The sequence below is a fragment of the Halyomorpha halys genome, unplaced genomic scaffold, assembly GCF_000696795.3.
Source record: "Halyomorpha halys isolate HHAL.00 unplaced genomic scaffold, Hhal_1.1 Scaffold712.1, whole genome shotgun sequence".
NCBI classification, from domain to species: Eukaryota; Metazoa; Arthropoda; class Insecta; order Hemiptera; family Pentatomidae; genus Halyomorpha; species Halyomorpha halys.
In genome coordinates, this window is record NW_027111091.1 from 152,019 (window position 1) to 170,258 (window position 18,240).

The 18,240-nt window shown below is 27.0% G+C and overlaps 3 protein-coding genes across 11 annotated transcripts in view; 1 reads left to right on the top strand and 2 right to left on the bottom strand.

Moving 5' to 3' along the window:
- Positions 1-2,257: 2,257 nt before the first annotated feature.
- LOC106685587 (rac GTPase-activating protein 1) lies at positions 2,258-10,370 on the bottom strand. Of its 2 annotated transcripts, none has more exons than XM_014428352.2 (13): positions 10,034-10,370; positions 9,704-9,906; positions 9,476-9,632; positions 8,242-8,396; positions 8,001-8,130; positions 7,780-7,915; positions 7,503-7,626; positions 7,009-7,155; positions 6,285-6,406; positions 6,060-6,191; positions 4,728-4,854; positions 4,523-4,641; positions 2,258-2,465 (listed from the first exon to the last, which is right to left on the bottom strand). In XM_014428352.2, the coding sequence occupies exons 1-13, from the start codon at positions 10,125-10,127 to the stop codon at positions 2,405-2,407; spliced, it is 1,707 nt and encodes a 568-aa protein (XP_014283838.1). In that variant the 5' UTR covers positions 10,128-10,370; the 3' UTR covers positions 2,258-2,404. The 2 variants fall into 2 exon arrangements, with proteins under 2 accessions (XP_014283838.1, XP_014283839.1); XM_014428353.2 differs by having other exon boundaries at positions 2,258-2,437; positions 10,034-10,369.
- Positions 10,371-10,607: 237 nt separating this feature from the next.
- On the top strand, positions 10,608-16,818 carry LOC136796195 (transmembrane protein 107-like). Of its 2 annotated transcripts, XM_067049182.1 has the most exons (5): positions 10,608-10,780; positions 10,853-10,920; positions 10,993-11,093; positions 14,479-14,625; positions 16,066-16,818. In XM_067049182.1, the coding sequence occupies exons 1-5, from the start codon at positions 10,691-10,693 to the stop codon at positions 16,068-16,070; spliced, it is 411 nt and encodes a 136-aa protein (XP_066905283.1). In that variant the 5' UTR covers positions 10,608-10,690; the 3' UTR covers positions 16,071-16,818. The 2 variants fall into 2 exon arrangements, with proteins under 2 accessions (XP_066905283.1, XP_066905282.1); XM_067049181.1 differs by lacking the exon at positions 16,066-16,818 and having other exon boundaries at positions 14,479-14,673.
- LOC106685585 (angiotensin-converting enzyme) overlaps positions 12,783-18,240 on the bottom strand; it is a 111,627-nt gene continuing 106,169 nt past the window's right edge. For all 7 annotated transcript variants that reach the window (XM_067049169.1, XM_014428347.2, XM_014428349.2 and 4 more), the window contains exon 17: positions 12,783-13,332. In XM_067049169.1, coding sequence (XP_066905270.1) covers positions 13,259-13,332 — 74 coding nt within the window. In that variant the 3' untranslated portion in view covers positions 12,783-13,258. The remainder of the gene's footprint in view (positions 13,333-18,240) is intronic.

An 18,240-nucleotide genomic window follows, 5' to 3' on the forward strand; every position in this document is an offset into this window, starting at 1 on the left:
GACAAATAAATAAATAGTGTTGAGACTGTTTTGGATATTAAATTGATTTATTGATAACTAATTTATACTTAATAATGTTTAATGTGAACAACATAATGTGAATCAACCTTTATAATTCAGAAACAAAACTTATTTCAAATCAATAAGTAGGGATAAATATATCTATTGAACTTAAAATGTACAGAACAAACTGATTTTTTTAATTCAACAATTCAATAATGCTTAAATATTTTGTATGAATACTAAAATAATTAGCTATTAAAGTATCTACAGATAAAACAATGGCTGACAAGCGAATATGAGAGACAAATACCACATTATTATGGTTATTTAATGGATTAGTGACAAATATCTTAAAATTATACCAAAACCAGCTTAATTCAAATTACAATTAATTAGTCTTAAAGTATAAAATCACAATAATGAATATATATACTGACAGAGAGACAGGTAAGAGAGCAATATAGTTTCAATGGCCAAAATCTTTAATAAAATCTCAGGGTAGCACATAACGAACATAATACATAAAATGAATTATAAAAAAGAGAGCTTGAGATTCATAAAGCAAATGTCATGGTAATGTTAATAATATCATTTACAATTAAAATAATATCAGATCAGATGAAGTACACAAGAAAAAACGAAACTAAAAACTAAGATTATATGTTAAATAGATCTTATACGGAAATATGCATGGAAATGATGTGTATGCATTTATACCATGAAACTAAATTATAAGTCGTTTGTAACTGACCTAATAACTATTTTATTTTAAAAGTCCTATAAAAAGAGAGCTTAGAAATAAATTTATAACAACCCACAAAAATAATAAGAAATTAGCCCATTATCAAAAATATTTTAAAATCACTACAATAAACACCACAAATAGATAAACCTGGTAAAAAATATCTTTCATAAATAAATGGAAACAGTAAAGTAATAAAACAACAACTATTAATAAATAATTTTAAAAATATATTTTTTTCTAACTAACTGATGTGCAGACATAACTATATGATCCAAAAATAATACAAACAAGGTATTAATTATTGGTAAAATAACAACTAATTCAAAAAGGAAATATTGTTTCATTAAAAGTTTCAATAAATCATTACTAAGCGTAGCTTAATGAAGGTAAAAGTTAATAAAAATTAATTTTAATCATTAATAATAGATGAAGAATATCACTAATTAAATATTTTTAGAATTGAATAATGGAGAAAATAGAATTTTCAAAAGTAGTCAATTTTTTTCAAATATTGACCTTAATTAAACAGATATATATATATTTATTTATTTTTTTTACATATGATTCTAAATTAGCAGCAACCAAACATGGGGAATTCCCCCACCTCCCGAAATGCATATTTTCAATAGAAAAGTCAATTAAAAATAAAATGAGAGTTATACTTTGAGAACTATTCTTTTTAAAAAATTATTTTGTTTCTGTTTCCTTCTAAAACTATAAAGTATCTGAAATGGTTAGACAAAGAATAGATGTTATTTCTAATAAACCCAAAATTATCCAAACTTTAACCTTTAACTATTAAAATAAAAGAGTACAATAGAAGACTAAAATTACAAAATAAACAATTTGAATATATAAAAAATAACTACAATTTACATGGTCAATATTGCCAATTTTTAATCAAGTATTTTGAATACTAAAACTTGAGGTATTATAAAAATAATTTATGTTAATTAAATAAGTAATATAAATTTTACAGATAAAAATAATTAATTAAAACCTTGGACACATTTAAAATTACATCAATTTAAAAAATACTATAGATGACAATTAATGTAAAACACAGTCTATTTCTATTTAAATGGGAGTAATAACCAATTTTATTTTATCTTTTTTATTGTCTTATTGTTGCTAAAGCTACTGAAAAAATAATATATATTTATGAATATAAAAAATAATATTGATAAATAGGAAATTATTAGCGTTTTACAAAAAGAGCCGTATTAACTACTAATACATAGTAAACTAAGTTTTTATTGATAATATTTCTGGAAACTACTAAACTTTTTTGTGATGTCTATAACATAATATCATAAAGTTGCATAGAGAGCAAATAAGAGATTCGTTTATCAACTTGTGATAGGTATGTATGAAATTCTAACCAAAAATCTATACATATCTTTCTTCACTTGGTCATGTCAAAAACACACTGGAGAAAGTGATATATTTTTATAAATCAAAAATTTCACTAATGAAACTGTGAGAATAAAAACAAATAAATATATAAACTGCAAATAAAACAATATAATTGTCAAATTTATCAATGACAGTACCCATATGTTACATATTTGTACAAAAAAGAGTGATACTATTTAAGATGAGATGTTATCGTGGCTGAGTACTTTCTTGGTTTCGCAAAGTCCAACTCAAGGTGTTTCAAAGTATCTGATCCTCCTCAGGGTCCTCGTCCTTAAGTATTGTAAGTTTTAATATTGGTCTAAAGGAGGGTTAGTTTTAACAATAGAGCCAAACCAAAACTAAATACAGATTAAAAAGAGCTCAGAGCTAACAAAGGTAATATCAATTTGATACACGAGAGCTAACAGAATAGGTTAAAATATCGGACAGGCTTATAGTGTGTTAATATTGGATCTCATTACAGATTGAACATGAAATATTTACAAAATGAACAAATCCTGATTGGAAATATTTCTTTTGAAACATAGAAATTCAAAGATTCTTATAATAAAAATTGAGCACAATATACTAATCATATTTGCAAAATTTAATTTAGATACTAAGCAATAGTTAATAATCGTTATTAGATAAGTAATCATCGTTAGCACTGAGCAAGGAAAACTAATATAAATATTAAAAGTAAGATTTTCCATTCCAAACCAAATGCAATTATCATATGATAAAGTGTGGTTTTATATTTTTTTTAATTACATTACAAAATATTAAAAGATTTCCATGCATGCATGAAAAAAGCCTATATTAAATCCTGATTTTCAAGACATTTCAAGTTGAAAATGATAAAAAGATGGTACATTAGAAAGAAAAAAAAAAAAAAAGGTGCAGAATGGTGCATACAAATTATAAAACTAAAAATCAAATCCCAAAACCACGAATCCCTTGATGCTTTTAAAATATAAATCAAACAGAATAAAGATATTGTTGATATACATTTACGTTATAGTACACAATTATATCTGTTTTTTAGAAGTCTGTAATTTTAGAAGAGGGTTTTAAAATTGTTTAACTTCATACTACAATAAATGGAACCAACTTCCTGTCACCAAGACTGGACCTACACCAATTTCATTATTGATTCATTATGATTCATTCATTAATAAAGGAAATTTTAGTAATTAAATCCATGGAAATTTTAGCTATTAGTTTTAACTATAGCCCATCTCTGATTAAAGGTAATGAGAAAGCGGACTATATCGTCAGAAAAGGATCTGAGTCTGTTCCCTTTACACCCAACCCCATATGTGGGGTTAGTCCTAGCCATGTAGCAAAGATACACTTCAAAGCGATTACTGAGGGCAAGGCTGAGCTATTCTGAAGGAATAGCAGAAGACTAGAGCAGTCAAAGATGTTTCTAAAAGGCTCCTGCACAAAAAGAAGTACCAAACTTCTTAATATGGACAATACCTTAAGATGGGTGACAGGACTATATACAGGATACACGTCAACTGAATAAGCAAATCTATAAAATGATACTGACAATCACCAATCTGCAGGTTTTGCAGAAAGAATGGATGAGACCTTATATCACGTCATAAAAAAAAACAAAAAAAACAACACTAGTATACAAGTTAAGTTTGCCGTTATTATTATTATTATTGGTGATGTTACAAATTTATACTGATAACTGACACCCCTACTCTGAACCCAGTATTGCAGTAGAAATAGGTTGTGGCACACTTTAATATATTTCTACAGATATCAATTCTTAGACCATTAAGATCACTATCAACACCAACCTGGATTCAATTACATCTCACAAACATAATGTGGAAATACTCTAATACCAACACCTGCAAGGTAACAGGTTGTTTGTTCTTTTCAATCATATTAAATGAACTCTACAAAATATAAATTTAACTATTAAGTGAACTTCTTATATTTCCTCATATTTTCTGAAAACTAACAACAAACGGTTCTCCCTAAACATTATGATTTAAAAAATTTGACAATTTGCATGACAACCCAAAACATTTCTGTATACTTTTTTTTTTAATGTCCAAGTCTTCCACAGAAGACCTATACAACCCCAGAGTGGTAATGTCAAGATTTATTTCCAGGAACCTCTGCAAAATAAAAATTGACTGATGCAGATGGGATTCAAACCCACAATCCTCTGAACCTAGCACTATGGGAAACTCGCCTCAACAAGCTGGGACATCAGATCTTCTGTATACAGTACAATTCGACAAGAACAATGTTAATAATATCTGGAATGTGTACTATAACTCCATTGTACATAATATCACAGGCCAAACTAAATAAACTTTTACCATTTAATTTGTTTAAAAATGTACCTACCTAACCCTATTGGGAGAGAAGAATCCGATACTAGATGAGGAAGGAGTTTTCCTAAAATCAGCCTCTCGAATAAACGACTCCCAATACTCTCCAGGTAATTCCAGAAGTTCACCCATGATCTAAAGATAAATATAATAAAACAAAAATTAATGATGATAAAAAAAAAAAAAAAAACATTCAAAAGAAAACTATAAAAAAACTTCACCTTGTTACCAGTCCTTGTTTCTCCGTAGACATTTTCTGGTTCATTGCATGAATAACCAATTACAGTGGGGCCAAAGACTTTTGCTAAGTTTGAAGTAGGCATTTTGCATTCAGGAGATTCAGCAACCCTAGAAAGATTAAGAGATTTATTAGAACACCGTTGATTGACTGTGTGTAATTAATAAAAGTAAGATGGCCCAGGAGCAGTCAAAATAATTCAAATAGTAAATAAACTATTTTTTATGGGCCAGCATTTCACAGCAAAAAAAAAAGATACAGACGACTATATTATTTTAATGATATATATGTTATTTAGTATCTTTTTTAGCCTTGATAAAATCCTGCAGTGGGGCAAAAGTTGGCTCATAATAAATAGCTAATTTACTACTTGACTTATTTTGATCGCACTTGGACCATCATTCTTTTATTAATAAACGTTTTAAAATTAAGGAATAAAATTGAAGAATATGGTTACTTTCTACTACGTGATTATATCATATAAGATCCATATTTTTGGGATAACATTCAAAAAACATGAACGGATATAATCTAATTTGATTATCAAATCACTCTAGTATAATTATTTAAAATACACACCTTGACTTCTATACAATTCTTCAAATGAACAAGAGTTCTAATTCTCTCCAAATAAAATTTCATTTTGTATAACATGACAAGTAATAAAACATGAACATATAAACTATCCAAGTTTTTACATCATTACTTCCTAAGGTAGGGACAGTTTAGCACTTAGCAGGAAATGGAAAAATGTTTGTTACAAGACTTGAAAATTTGCAAAGGCATTTTACAGTTTAGACATCAAAAAACAACTTTGGTAATAAATGAATTGGTTAATTTTGATGAATTGGCCACCGAAAACAATCCATTACTTTATATATTTAATTATGAATAGAAAAAACAATGCTACCAGGAAAAATATAACACTGAGGAGCAACATCATGTTGGCTGTATTGCGGGTTTTACATATTTGAAAAATTGATAAGCCCCCAAGTTAAAGAATGAACAGATTTACATCAATATATGGAGATTGTAGCTTTAAAAGTAAATCCTTCATCCAAAAGTTGTTTGACTAAAATCTGTGACATAAGCATATACCCCATTACAATCAACCTCTTTAGGAAAATTCCTCAGAGAGGAATGAAAAGTAAAGCCATTTTTCTATAGCTCATGAATGAATATTGAATTAAGACTTCAGTAATATATTACTAACATTTACTGATTTATTATTTTTTTAATAATAAAGCTAGAATAATTTGAAAGAAACTATCCTTTATCTAAAAACACTATAAATACGAATGGTTTTTTTTTTCACCTCTGAAGATGGAGAAGCAGATACGCTAATGTATCGCGATTCGGTTGAGGGAGACTAGATATTATGTGAAATAGCTTTTGCCTCCTTTCTTCAACATCTTCAATCTCAACAGCCTGAGCAAAATCGTCCCACCTATAAAAAAAAAAAAAATGTAATAAATTTGTTAGAAACGATTTTGAGAGAAAGTGTAATATAGATTTTCAATCAAAGCTAAACGATATCTACCTGAGTCTAGTCGTAAGTGGATCTTTTAGAGATCTGAAGAAATCTTTAAGGCAACCACATACAACGTGAATTTCCTGAATTTGTGATAAGTTTGGAACTCCTTTTCCACGTAAAAATTTTTCCTGGTAAAAAAAAAGAAATATTCATTTATTATACTTTTATATAACACAGCCACAAAATTTATATAAAATTACAAATAACAGTAATCTTTTTTCTTTTAGAGGAACAGTAATTGGGTAAAAATAAAAGGTTATTCGAGTACCAGAAATTAAAATGGGTGAGCGTCATGACAGAGTAGACTGGGTCATCAAACATGGTTCACTTGTATTTAAAGTTTAAATGATAATAATTAACAGAAAAGGTTTTCCAAACAATTTTAACTTTTCTTTTTCTTTTAATTTTAGAGTTTAAGAAGAGAGAAAAATGAAGAACACAGAAATATTCTTTAAGTGTTTTTTGACAGGAGCCGAGGCTAAAAAAGTGTCTAATCTCAAGAAAGTTTTTGTTGATATAGGCCAAAAGTATAAATTAGAAATATGAACACCTGTTACTTAGAATTGATTGAAATCAAATTTTATAGGTCACTAAACTTGTTATATTTCCCAAAAATATTATTTTCTGGTTGATGAATAATCCAAATTTAAAGAGGCTAAAACTGCTGAGGACAGTAGGTAACATAATATATCATTATACTATAAGATTACATAGAGATTTATTTATCCACCTTTAAAGCTTTGACTTCTTTATCCGAACCCGGTATGCGATACAATCCAACTTCTGAAAGTCCTCTCTCCTCGACTTCTTTTATGCAATGAACAACAAGGGCAGGAACCATGGGAGGTAGCAAAGGTGTATAGTCTCCAATAGTACCCTGTACAAATAAAGTAGAAATGTGTTAGACCAAAGTAAAAAAAATTCATTTTATAAATATTCTTTCAGTTTTATAAATATTTAATAATACTTTTATTAATATAAAATGAATCATGATTATATTAATATTAAGGAATAGATAGATAAATCATTCTTAAAATAAATGTGGTATAACTGTCATGTACATTTTGCATTTATTATTTTAATTAGTTAACCTTAATCAGCAAATTAATAATAATTAGTAACTAAAGCAAACAGTACTTAAAAAAAAAAAAGAAAAATGAGTACAAAACTACATTAACTAATTATTATTTATATGACAATAAATAATAAAATCAAAGAACTCACAGCAGATGATTTACAAGGCGTATGGCCATTGGCTACACATGGTAATGGAACTTTATCTTTGCAAATAATATGGCAAATCGTCTTGCAATCTCGACACTTAAGACCCATTGCAGAAAATCGTAACCTAGAATATAAGAAATAAATAATTGGAACAACTTGAAAAATACATCCTAAAAAACATGAAAATCAAATTAATCTTAAACATCTTAACAAAAAACATGAAAATCTCAACCAATCTAATCTATCTATCAGTTTTAAAGAAATTAAAACAACTAACCTTTTAGAGCAGACATTACATGTTTCACTTTTCAGCATAGCTTTCTGCTGGAAATTATGAGGCCGAGTGTTAATCATATTCATAGAAAATGGTTGTCCATTGGATTTTGGTGTTAATATACCGTCCCCATCATCTTCTAGATAGAAAAAAAAGTATGTATACACATATAGATATTATATATGAATTATTACTATAATAATAGTGGAAATTGCAAGTCGTACCCATTGGAGGAGCACTAGGACGTAAATTCTCATTATGTGGCCTGGCTTCTATAACAGCAGTAGCTTGTATCTTTGATTCGTGGTCTACAGTTACTGTTGTAGTAGCAACCAGGCGATCCTTACCTTTCAGCTAAAAAATAAAAAACAATAATAGGTCTAAAAGGGAAGACATAAGACACAAGAGATTTAATGTAACATTATATAGTAGTTAAAACTCTTCTTTTTATTATTCAATGATTACCTCGCAAGCTCTTACAGCTGATGATGATCTTCGTTTCTTTCTATTCTTATTGGAACGAACAGGATTAGACCTCTTTTGACCCCTATTTTCAGAAGATGATACGTCGAGGAAGTCATCTTCATCTCTTGTATAGCTGAGGTCTGTCATGACTGACCCTGGAAACCAAAATTATTATATTGTAAAAAGATTTTAAAATTGTCCATTTGGAGTGATGTGATGTTCTATGGTACCTATGTTTTTTTTTTGTTTTTTTTATATTTTCAGATTTTTAATGCCTATGTGTACAAGTGAGAGAACATAAGTTCTGATCAAAGCACTCCATTTTTGGGCTAAGAATGGTCTCGAGTTGTTACAAATTTATACACAAGAGATCATAACACAAAAAAAAAAAAGCAATCCTTCCCTGCCAGACACGCTAAGACCCCCGGAGAGCAACAGTCCTATAGCACTTTTGAAATATTAGCTTAGAATGGAAAGAGGAAACTTTACGATGGTTTAATCGAGTAATATTTAAAAAGTACCTGAAATTGAAAAACGGCATCACCCTCAAACTCTCGATAACTTCAATATTGATTTTTTGTTCATATATTGTGCCTAATAGGTGAATGCCTATGCAAACTTAATTTCATTTATATTTTAAATATTCCAGTAGATAGAAGCACTAAGGCCTTTCCAAATAATTCTATTTTAGCTCAAAATAAAATGATATAGTGGTTGTAGCAACTTTATGGATTAGACCAATTTTGTTCCCATAGCCTCATATTATTCATGGACTATCTGTATTACCATTGTATTAAATTAAGCTCATGCTGCTATTATTTACAATAATCAGTTTTCCATGCTTTTTTGTAGAAACTCAGTGGAATAAATAAATATTGTTTTGTATTTTTTTCCCCAATGATTCAAACTGTCCTTCAAATCAGAACCCTCTCCTTCATTTAAAAAAAAAAAAAAAAAAAGTAGAAAGATAATTTCTCTGCAATTTTTTTGATCTTTGTAACATAGATTGTCAAGTTGATTTTCTTAAACTGCTGTTTATTTATTTATTTTTTATGGATCTGTGACATCATACAACAGAAATAGCAAAACTTTATAATTGGATTTATAAGTAGAAAAATGAAAGAGAACTACTACTTTCTAATCTTACAATTTAAATTGTTAAAATTAATAAAATCTAAATTATTTTATATCATAGACTATTTTTTATAAACTCATTATTAAACAATAAAACTACCTGTTGTTTCTAATTCAGTTATGGTATTTAAACGATCTTCCAAAATGTCCATGCTTGGACGATTTTTGTTCAACAGAGAAAGTTTAACTTTAGTTTCTTCATGTAACTCATTTCTGTTATCTTTTAAAATGTCTCTTAACTGTTCCAGTTGAGCTTCCTGCAAAAAATCATCGTTTTAAGATACTAATTCACCATAAAAATATACTAACAGATATATGCTAAACTCACATAATAATCCCTATCATCTTCAGCAATTTTTCTTTTTTTCTTTTCCTCGTCAATAAGTTTCCTGACAGAATGTATTTGGCTTCGTAGATTTGATATTTCACTATGAGCAGTAGTTAATTGGGTCGATAAAGTACTACATTCATCAATAGCTTGTTTCCATTTACTTCTACATTCTTCATACCCTTCCAGAGTTTGAACATACGCTAAAAAAATATAAATGGATTTATTAATTAAATTTGATTATAATAAAAAATTCAAGATTGAAAAAATTAATTTAGAAAATTAGAAAAGACTGTTGTCAAAACAGTTAATTCTATCAAATATTTGTACCTTTTACTACTCTAGGAAGAATAGTAAGAGCATCCATAGTATCCTTCATTAAATGATCAAAAGCGTTAACAGTTGTAAACAATTCCATACTCATTTTGCAAATATTTTACACAAAAACAAAAAATCAAAACTTAAACTGTTTATTGAAACGAACTAAAGATTAAACTTTAATAATACGTCGGTCCCAAGTATGATATACATGATATTATAAACTTCGCGAGGTGCTTAACTTAAATCACATGCTTAAACTAAATACTTATGTATATAAAATAATAAAATCCGACCGCCACCACCAAATCCGTTAGGAACTCAATGTACGTTACAAAACTCAAGTTTAAAGGTTCAGTGACAGGTTATCCGAAACCCAAATATTCAAGTTCATTGGTCAAAATCACGCATGCGTATGGGGAAAAGGCCAATTTCTTTTATTTTTATCTTTTATTATATTAATCCTAATTTTATCAAATTAGAAAGAAAAAAAATCATAACTTTTTATCTTTACATTTTACCACTTCCTGTGTGAATTAGTTAAAAATTTATTTTCTGTATTATACACATCAGATTCTCAACATTCGTTGTCTGCTATGTTTTGTTTACAGTTGGGTACAGGGTTGATAAAATATTAAACTTTTATTTCAGTTCAATTTCTGTTATTTAATGGCTTTTCAAGCCGATAGTTTAATACCAGCCAGATTTTTAATATTATTAGCTAATCTTATAATTCTTATTCTTGCTCTTTGGACAAGGGTTAGTTAACTTACAGTTTTTAAAGCTACTTTATTAATAAATGATTGTTTTAATTGTTTCATGATTTGGTAGGATGGAAATGTCGTTGCTAGCTTACCTTATGAATTTGAGGAAGAGGAATATTATTTTAAAGATAAAGAGTAAGATATCATTTAAAGTATCGCTCTTTAGTAATTTAAAATAATACTTACAAAAATCACCGTGTTTTGCAGATTGATTGTAGGGCTGTCTTTGGGTATTGCTTTTATTGGAGTTGAATTCATTGGTTTCTTCAGTGGTATATCTATGTTCAAACCATCAATTGGTTTATTATGTATCCTTAATTATTTTGACACCTTTTGCACCAATGTTAGTTAGCATTAAAATAAATCACATAGATGTTGCATTGATAAAGAGTTGTCTCAGACTGCAGAATTGTGCAGTGAGTGCATCTTTTGTTATAGGTCATAACCCTGTCATTCTCATATTTCTCTGTGATTGCACAATTAGCACATTAGCCTCCTTTTTTTTCCCCTCACTACTTTTATCTTTAGTTGATTGCACAGTTGTCTGTCATTTTGAAACTCGGAATGTAAACAATGTTTTAATATAAAATAATTTTGCTTTTTATAAAAGTTTTGAGTAGATCATTAATACTTCCCTTACACACCCTTATTTGTTAGCTTAAATATTTTTTCACTTTCCTGGGCTTATGTCTAGATAAATCTAATAATTGTAATGATGCATTTTTGTCTTTGGGTCCCAGATGTATAGTAAAAGCTACACATTATTAACATATTGTGTATTCTTGATAGTCCACTGTTGAAATTTTGTTAGTTTTTTTACTATTTTATGTATGTCCATATTAATTTCAAAGATAAAAAAATATATACATATCTTTTATCTACGTATGTCCATATTAAAACAATTAATTTAATTTTCAAGATACAAATACTGTCTTTAATCTCTTTTACTGCATGATTTCATCAAAAATAAGTTATACTTGATTTAAAACACCCTCAATTCACTCTCAAAAGTATAATGTTTTAATGTTTAACAAATTTATTTCTCAAAATATATTCCTTCCGTAATTTTTAAGTTTATATGATTCTCTCTTGGAAATTTTTTTTATTAATATTTAAATAACTTGAAATTAATCTTAAACTGTTTATTTTTATTTTTTTAAATAAAATACAGATGACATTATGATCATAAGTTGGCAATTTATGATAAACAATATCTGTCATAATGCTTTAATTTAATTTACAAATAATTTCCTTCACACTATTTTGGTTCTTACATATCCCAAAATTATCCTACCAGTCATAAAGCAACCCTATGATACTACTTTTACGTACTTAAAAAAATAAACTCAAAAATAAAATATTTTTAAGTTATATATAGCCAATTTATTTTGTTCCTATGACTCATCCATTTTTTTTATAGTTGAATTTTTTCTTTCTAAATATTGATATTAATCTCAGAGATATAAGAAAAAGTTATCATTCTGTCATTACTTTTACATGTTAATTAAAAATCAACTATTATATTTTTAGTTTTAAAGATATGGATATGTTAGTATTTAGATTACTCTTCATAATGGTTACTTAAAGTTTATGAGTAAAGTTTTAAATAAAATTCATGGTATAATATGTTAATAAATAATAGAAGTAAATATACACCAATATTTAAGTAACCATATCAAAATAAAAGGGAGAAATATCCTTACCTTTTTTTTATTATTTATCAATACTCAATAGAAATATGGTACCTCAAGAGCACAAATATTTACTGCAATCGTTAATAATTAATAAGTGGCTAAATCAATTAACAATTGTTAGAGCTATTTAAAATCCATTGCATGAAAAAAAATTTTAGTATGTCACATTTTCAGATCCTACTCACAGGAACCTATGACTTATTGAATTTTATTCACTCCAGTTGTCTGAAGTGGATTTCATTAAACATTGTTTTAGAAAATTCATTAAACTACACTTTTTAAGAAAAATAAATTAGCTTTAAATCAACGTCTCACTTCCATTTTATTTTTTATACATATTTTTTGGTAGTGATACATCAAATCAATGTATTAATACACATCTTTTTTTTATTTTATTTGAAAGAAGATGTTGAAAATTGTAAACAGTTTACTCATATCTGAGATATATAGACATTTATTCTACCAATAATATAATATTTGAACAATTATGAGTTATCAAAATAAACATTTTATATTCATTCACATATTTATAATAATTACAATAACCAAACTAAACTGTTATTTTATAACAAGTAAACATGAATAGTATAGCATATTTATACATTAAAAATTGTCTTAAGCATTAGAATTTTATTAAAATATACATAAATTATTTATTTATTTTTTTAACATTGTAATGTCAGAATAAATTTAAATTTATAATTAAAATAAATCCTTGTTATAGTTTTACTATAACAATCTCTTAAGACTAGTTAGAATTTATTTTATTTTTTCTGCAACTATCTGTTGAGTAGCCTCAAGAAAAAGGTTAAGCATATTAATGTTACTAACACTTCTGTAGATCCTGCATACTCTGAAATTTAAGAGAGAAAATTTTATTACTGGCGATTAATTGATTTAGATATTTTTATTGGATGATACTTATTTTACTCTAAAATACTTAAAATTTATGAAATATACATATTTACATTTTCAAAACCATTTGACCTTTTTTTAAGTCAAATTTATCCTTTTCTAATATCACATCTTAAAAAATTTAATATAGAATACCATTTATTGTTGTTGGTGATGGCATTGGTTGTGGACCCTTTAATTATTAATTTATCATTTTTTTATTACCTAAATCCCTTTCTAAACCATCTATAAACTATTTTATTTTGTATGTATAAAATATATTTTATTTTGAAAAGATTCAAATGATTTGGAAATGAGAAGTATATTCACATATTCACTACTAATCTACTTGATTAATGGGAGCAAGAGAGGGAACACATAGGACCCCACGCCATTGAAAAACTAAATAAATGACCAATTGATTTTCCTCTACCACAAGGTCTTAATCCCCTACTCATGACATTCACAAGAAATAAGTTATTGTTTTTGAAAAATAGCCAAACAGAGTAGTATACCTCTGTGTACATAACTACTAAAGCTGTAGAAGAAGGCTCGGAAGACGTACGTATTACTCATTTGGGCCATTTTCAAATTATTCCCTATAACCACTGAATTTAAATTTTGAATTTGTATCAAAATTAGCCCAAAACCAAAAAAATGTTCAGAACATTCCTTAAATTAAATTATTATATTAATTCCCAAAAATGTTATCACATATCCTTGCTTACAATTAATATATTCAGTAAAAGCACAATAATATAAACAAATGCAAAAATCTAGCGAAATGCAGCAATTCGTTTTAAAATTATTAAGCATTATGAAGTAAAAATAAAATAACTTATTTTATTTCATTATAAGTTGTGAAATCAAAATTATCAATCATGTTAGTTTATAACTCAACTGATGTCACATATATATAATTTACGAATTGTCAATAATATAGAAGTTGTGAAAATAATTTGAAATTTAAAAAAAATGAAATTCTTATTTGCACTTAGATGTTCATTGTCTGTATTGGCACATGCATGCACACAAATTCACAAGCCATTATTTGAAATGGATTGATTGCAGCATAGAGACTATTATTTTCCTGAACAGATTATAGCCATATTTCTTCATGGACTGTCTTGTGTTTTAACATCTCAGTGGCTGATTCATTCGTGGCAAGCATCATCCTATTGGCTCATATTTGGAGCATTTTCTATTTTACCTGCTGCAGTGGAATCTATCAACATGATTTGCATACTTACAGGTGCTATTAAAGAATTATGATTATATGAGCCACTTTTATTTTTTTTTTATTCGAATCAAAATGACAAAAGATTTGTGAATTTAAAAATTGTTTTATTTATACATCAGGCCAATTGCATATTTTCAACTGATACTGAATAACCATTTGAACGTTTCTCACTTTTATAATGGAATATTTTTGCATAATTCATTTAATAAAGTATAATGTTTAACTAGGCTATCTTTATTTATTAGCTTTTTAAGTATATATTTTAGAAAATATGTTATGATATTTCTAATTTGTGTATGTTTCATTTTAAATAATATATAATTATTTTAAAAGTCATAATATGAATTAACTATTTTTATTCTGATACTTTACTGTGATAAGTACTGTGATCGGAATTTAGTTAAATCTTTTTAATTTAACTTTAAGCTGAAATCCAATTAGGATCTAAAAGTGAATAAGCATTTATTGTTGCTATTGGTATCAAGTCATCAAATCCGTGATTATTATTATTAGACTTATCTCTTTATTACTATTATATATTTTACAATTTCTAGAAATTGCAGAACGTTTATAAGCTTAAATTAATTTGATTTTTACATCATCATTTATTTATTATTATTACATATTACATTATTATTCAAAATCTGTTTTAAATTCAGTATATTAATTACAGTAAATTCAGTAAATTAAAAATTTTAAAATTCAGTATAAACCTCAAAAATATCAAGAAAAATAACAGTTACACAAGAAAAAAACAGCCCTTAATTAACCTCTTATGGAAATAGTTAAAAATGTTAACTATCCATTTTTAACATACTAAACATTTTCATTAAAAATTATTCCCAAAATTAAACATTCCTTTAAAAGGAAACTTGACTTCAAGGGCTCATATTTTTCAACCTAGACCATAAAATTTATTATAGGTAAGCTTAACTATTGCTCTAAAGGCGATTTTGTAGTATTTAGTCTTAAAAAATTGTTGTTCATTATTCTTTTTGATCGAGGTTTATATTACTGTATTACTAATCTCAAAAGTCGATTGTGCATAATAAGGGGTGAAAACCATATATAAAAATAGATGGATAAGTACAGCCATCTACAGGGAACTTTGGTTACTCGAGTCTGTATTTCAAATAATTAATTTAAATTATTTTTTAATTCATTTTTAAACTTATTTCTGTTAAATTAACATGAATTTGTATCAGATATGTTCCAACGACCACTTTTGGCAGTCCAAAATTGTACTGAGCATGCACAGTACAGGTTTTGAAATGGAAAAATCATTATGCTACATGCTTCATTCAGTTTTTGAGTCGAAAGTGTTCATTGGAATAGACACATTTTATGAAAATATATTAAATATTTAAAATTTTTTTTTCTTTTATGTAGAGATATTAATAAATTATAAAAAATAAATGTAACTGATACTATTTTTTTTAATCATGTTCGCAGCTTGATAAGGACCTAATTGCTCCAAAAAATTACTTCGATTTGTAATTTCATAAATAAAAGAGTTGCTGAATGTGGAAATATATTATTTTGTCTTCCTTTACACTATCTATCCTTTTTTATTTTGCTTTATTAGTTACTGATGCTGAACCTTTTCAAAAACCTTTTGAAATAATCTTTGCTATATTTTTATGAAAGGTAACTTGCTCTATATTTGTTAATTAGCCTTCTGATTACTACAACCAATGTCTTAGTGTGAAATAACTGCAATGGCGCTTTCACTATCGACATCAAGTTCCATGTTATTGTAAGAACAGTTACAAATCTGTATAAACCTATGTATTGGGGATCACAAGATCAATAATTTACAAGGGACTATATAGGTTCTTGTCTTATTATCTCTCATTCAATGAGAGGACACACCTGGTGATCTAATACAGCCACTGAGGATGTGGGATACAAGATATTGCTCAAGAAACATAAATAACTTGATGTAAGTGCTTTAGATAAATTTTTTTTTTTTATTTACGCAGTTCATCTGTTCCATCACAGATCTGTAATTTTGAAATATCTCGTTTTCCTCCATTTTCTTAAAAATTGTCTTATTTTAAATATTAAGCAGAGCTTGTTCGCAGTCCATTGGGTGTTATTTTGCTTACTTTTCCAGTATAACAATATCCATGTAGTGATTTTTATTTAAAATTTGATATAGTTAATGTAATTATTAGTAATTCCACGTTACATAATCATAGTGTGGAAGGTTTTTACAATGTAGATTAATCTGATTATATTTGAACTCAACATTCTTTGTTCTTTATTGATTTTGATGATTGATGAATATAAAATTAAATCAAATCCATTTTCATTGCCAATCTAATTTAATCCTACCTATCCAAAAATTGAGATAGATTGTTTCTAATACAGCTGCAAGTATTTTACTATGACATCAGGAAATAGAGAAAATTAAAAGACAATTCCTCATTTCAATTAAATTGAATATTACTTTTTTTCAGTTTCAATGCATGTTTAATCTGATAAATAAAATTTTATAAGGGTTTATTATAAATTTATTGTCTTGTAATCATCCATAGTAAAAAATTGCTGAATATAGCCTGAAGAATCCCAGAAATTTCACTCTAATTTTGGATATAAATGTAAATTATCCAAAAGAGCATCAACATCACAAGGACTCAACATGATATTTCTACATCACACTCTTGGTTTATTTTTCAAGTAGCTAATTTATTTTTTATTATGATAATTCCATAACTAAAAATTGTGATACACCTTAACATTTAAAAATTTTCCAATAGGTGCTAAATTGTCATATATTCTTAGTGATGTTATTCTCCAAGTGTAAAATGGTTAAAAAATTCAGTAAAGAATAAATTGTGATAAAAGTAAATAACTTAAAAAGTTTGTACTAAATGTGCAGAAAGTAGACTATCCAGTAAGAATCAAAGTTTTTAACTTCAAAAACTATTGTTTTTTTCATTCAAGTGAGTGTAAACACTCCTTTCATTCACATTTATATTCATATCAGTACTCTGAGCCATTTGTATTTCATCAAGTTTGGAAAGCTTCCGAATTTTCTTGATATTCAACTTTTAAAGTTATCTTTTTGACTTAATCTTAAGACATTTAACCCCATGGTTAACATGCATGGATCTAATCACTTATCAAGTAAATTTGTTTAGTATGAAATAAATATGGTACAACTTTCATTAATATGTTTTCCAAATTGAAAATGAAATGAGTTCTTTCATATATTTTGTATTTAGGAATATATCTGTCTTATCTAACTGTGTCTACATTTAATTGCATTATAATCTTCTAGCTTTTTTTTCTGTCTCTTATTCTCAATCTGCCATTATCCTACTGGATAAGATGTGAAATCTTATCTTCTGACCTAATTGAAGACATCTTTTCACTCTGAACTTTTGAAACTCTGGTCATAAAGCTTTTAATTAGTTTTTCAAAAATCACCTATTCAACTGTTTAGGAAAGAAAAATTTATCCAACGAGATATGTATTTCTTTTTTTCATATTATTGCTCAAAAATCAATATTCCAAAAGAAATATTTTTATGTTACATGGAAACTTGAATATTTGGAAAGTTTTGGTAATAAAAAAAATATTTTCTTTAAATTAAATTCTAATTTAAGAGAAAATAACTAT

Excerpts from the sequence above, each read along its gene's own strand:
- LOC136796195 (XM_067049181.1), top strand. The coding sequence starts at position 10,691 with ATGGCTTTTCAAGCCGATAGTTTAATACCAGCCAGATTTTTAATATTA. Across the intron at positions 10,781-10,852 it reads TTCTTGCTCTTTGGACAAGG|GATGGAAATGTCGTTGCTAG; the intron begins GTTAGTTAACTT and ends ATGATTTGGTAG. Across the intron at positions 11,094-14,478 it reads ACCATCAATTGGTTTATTAT|CCATATTTCTTCATGGACTG; the intron begins GTATCCTTAATT and ends AACAGATTATAG.
- LOC106685587 (XM_014428352.2), bottom strand. The coding sequence starts at position 10,127 with ATGAGTATGGAATTGTTTACAACTGTTAACGCTTTTGATCATTTAATG. Across the intron at positions 4,642-4,727 it reads AAACAAGGACTGGTAACAAG|ATCATGGGTGAACTTCTGGA; the intron begins GTGAAGTTTTTT and ends ATTTATCTTTAG. Across the intron at positions 2,466-4,522 it reads TTCTCTCCCAATAGGGTTAG|ACCAATATTAAAACTTACAA; the intron begins GTAGGTACATTT and ends ACCCTCCTTTAG.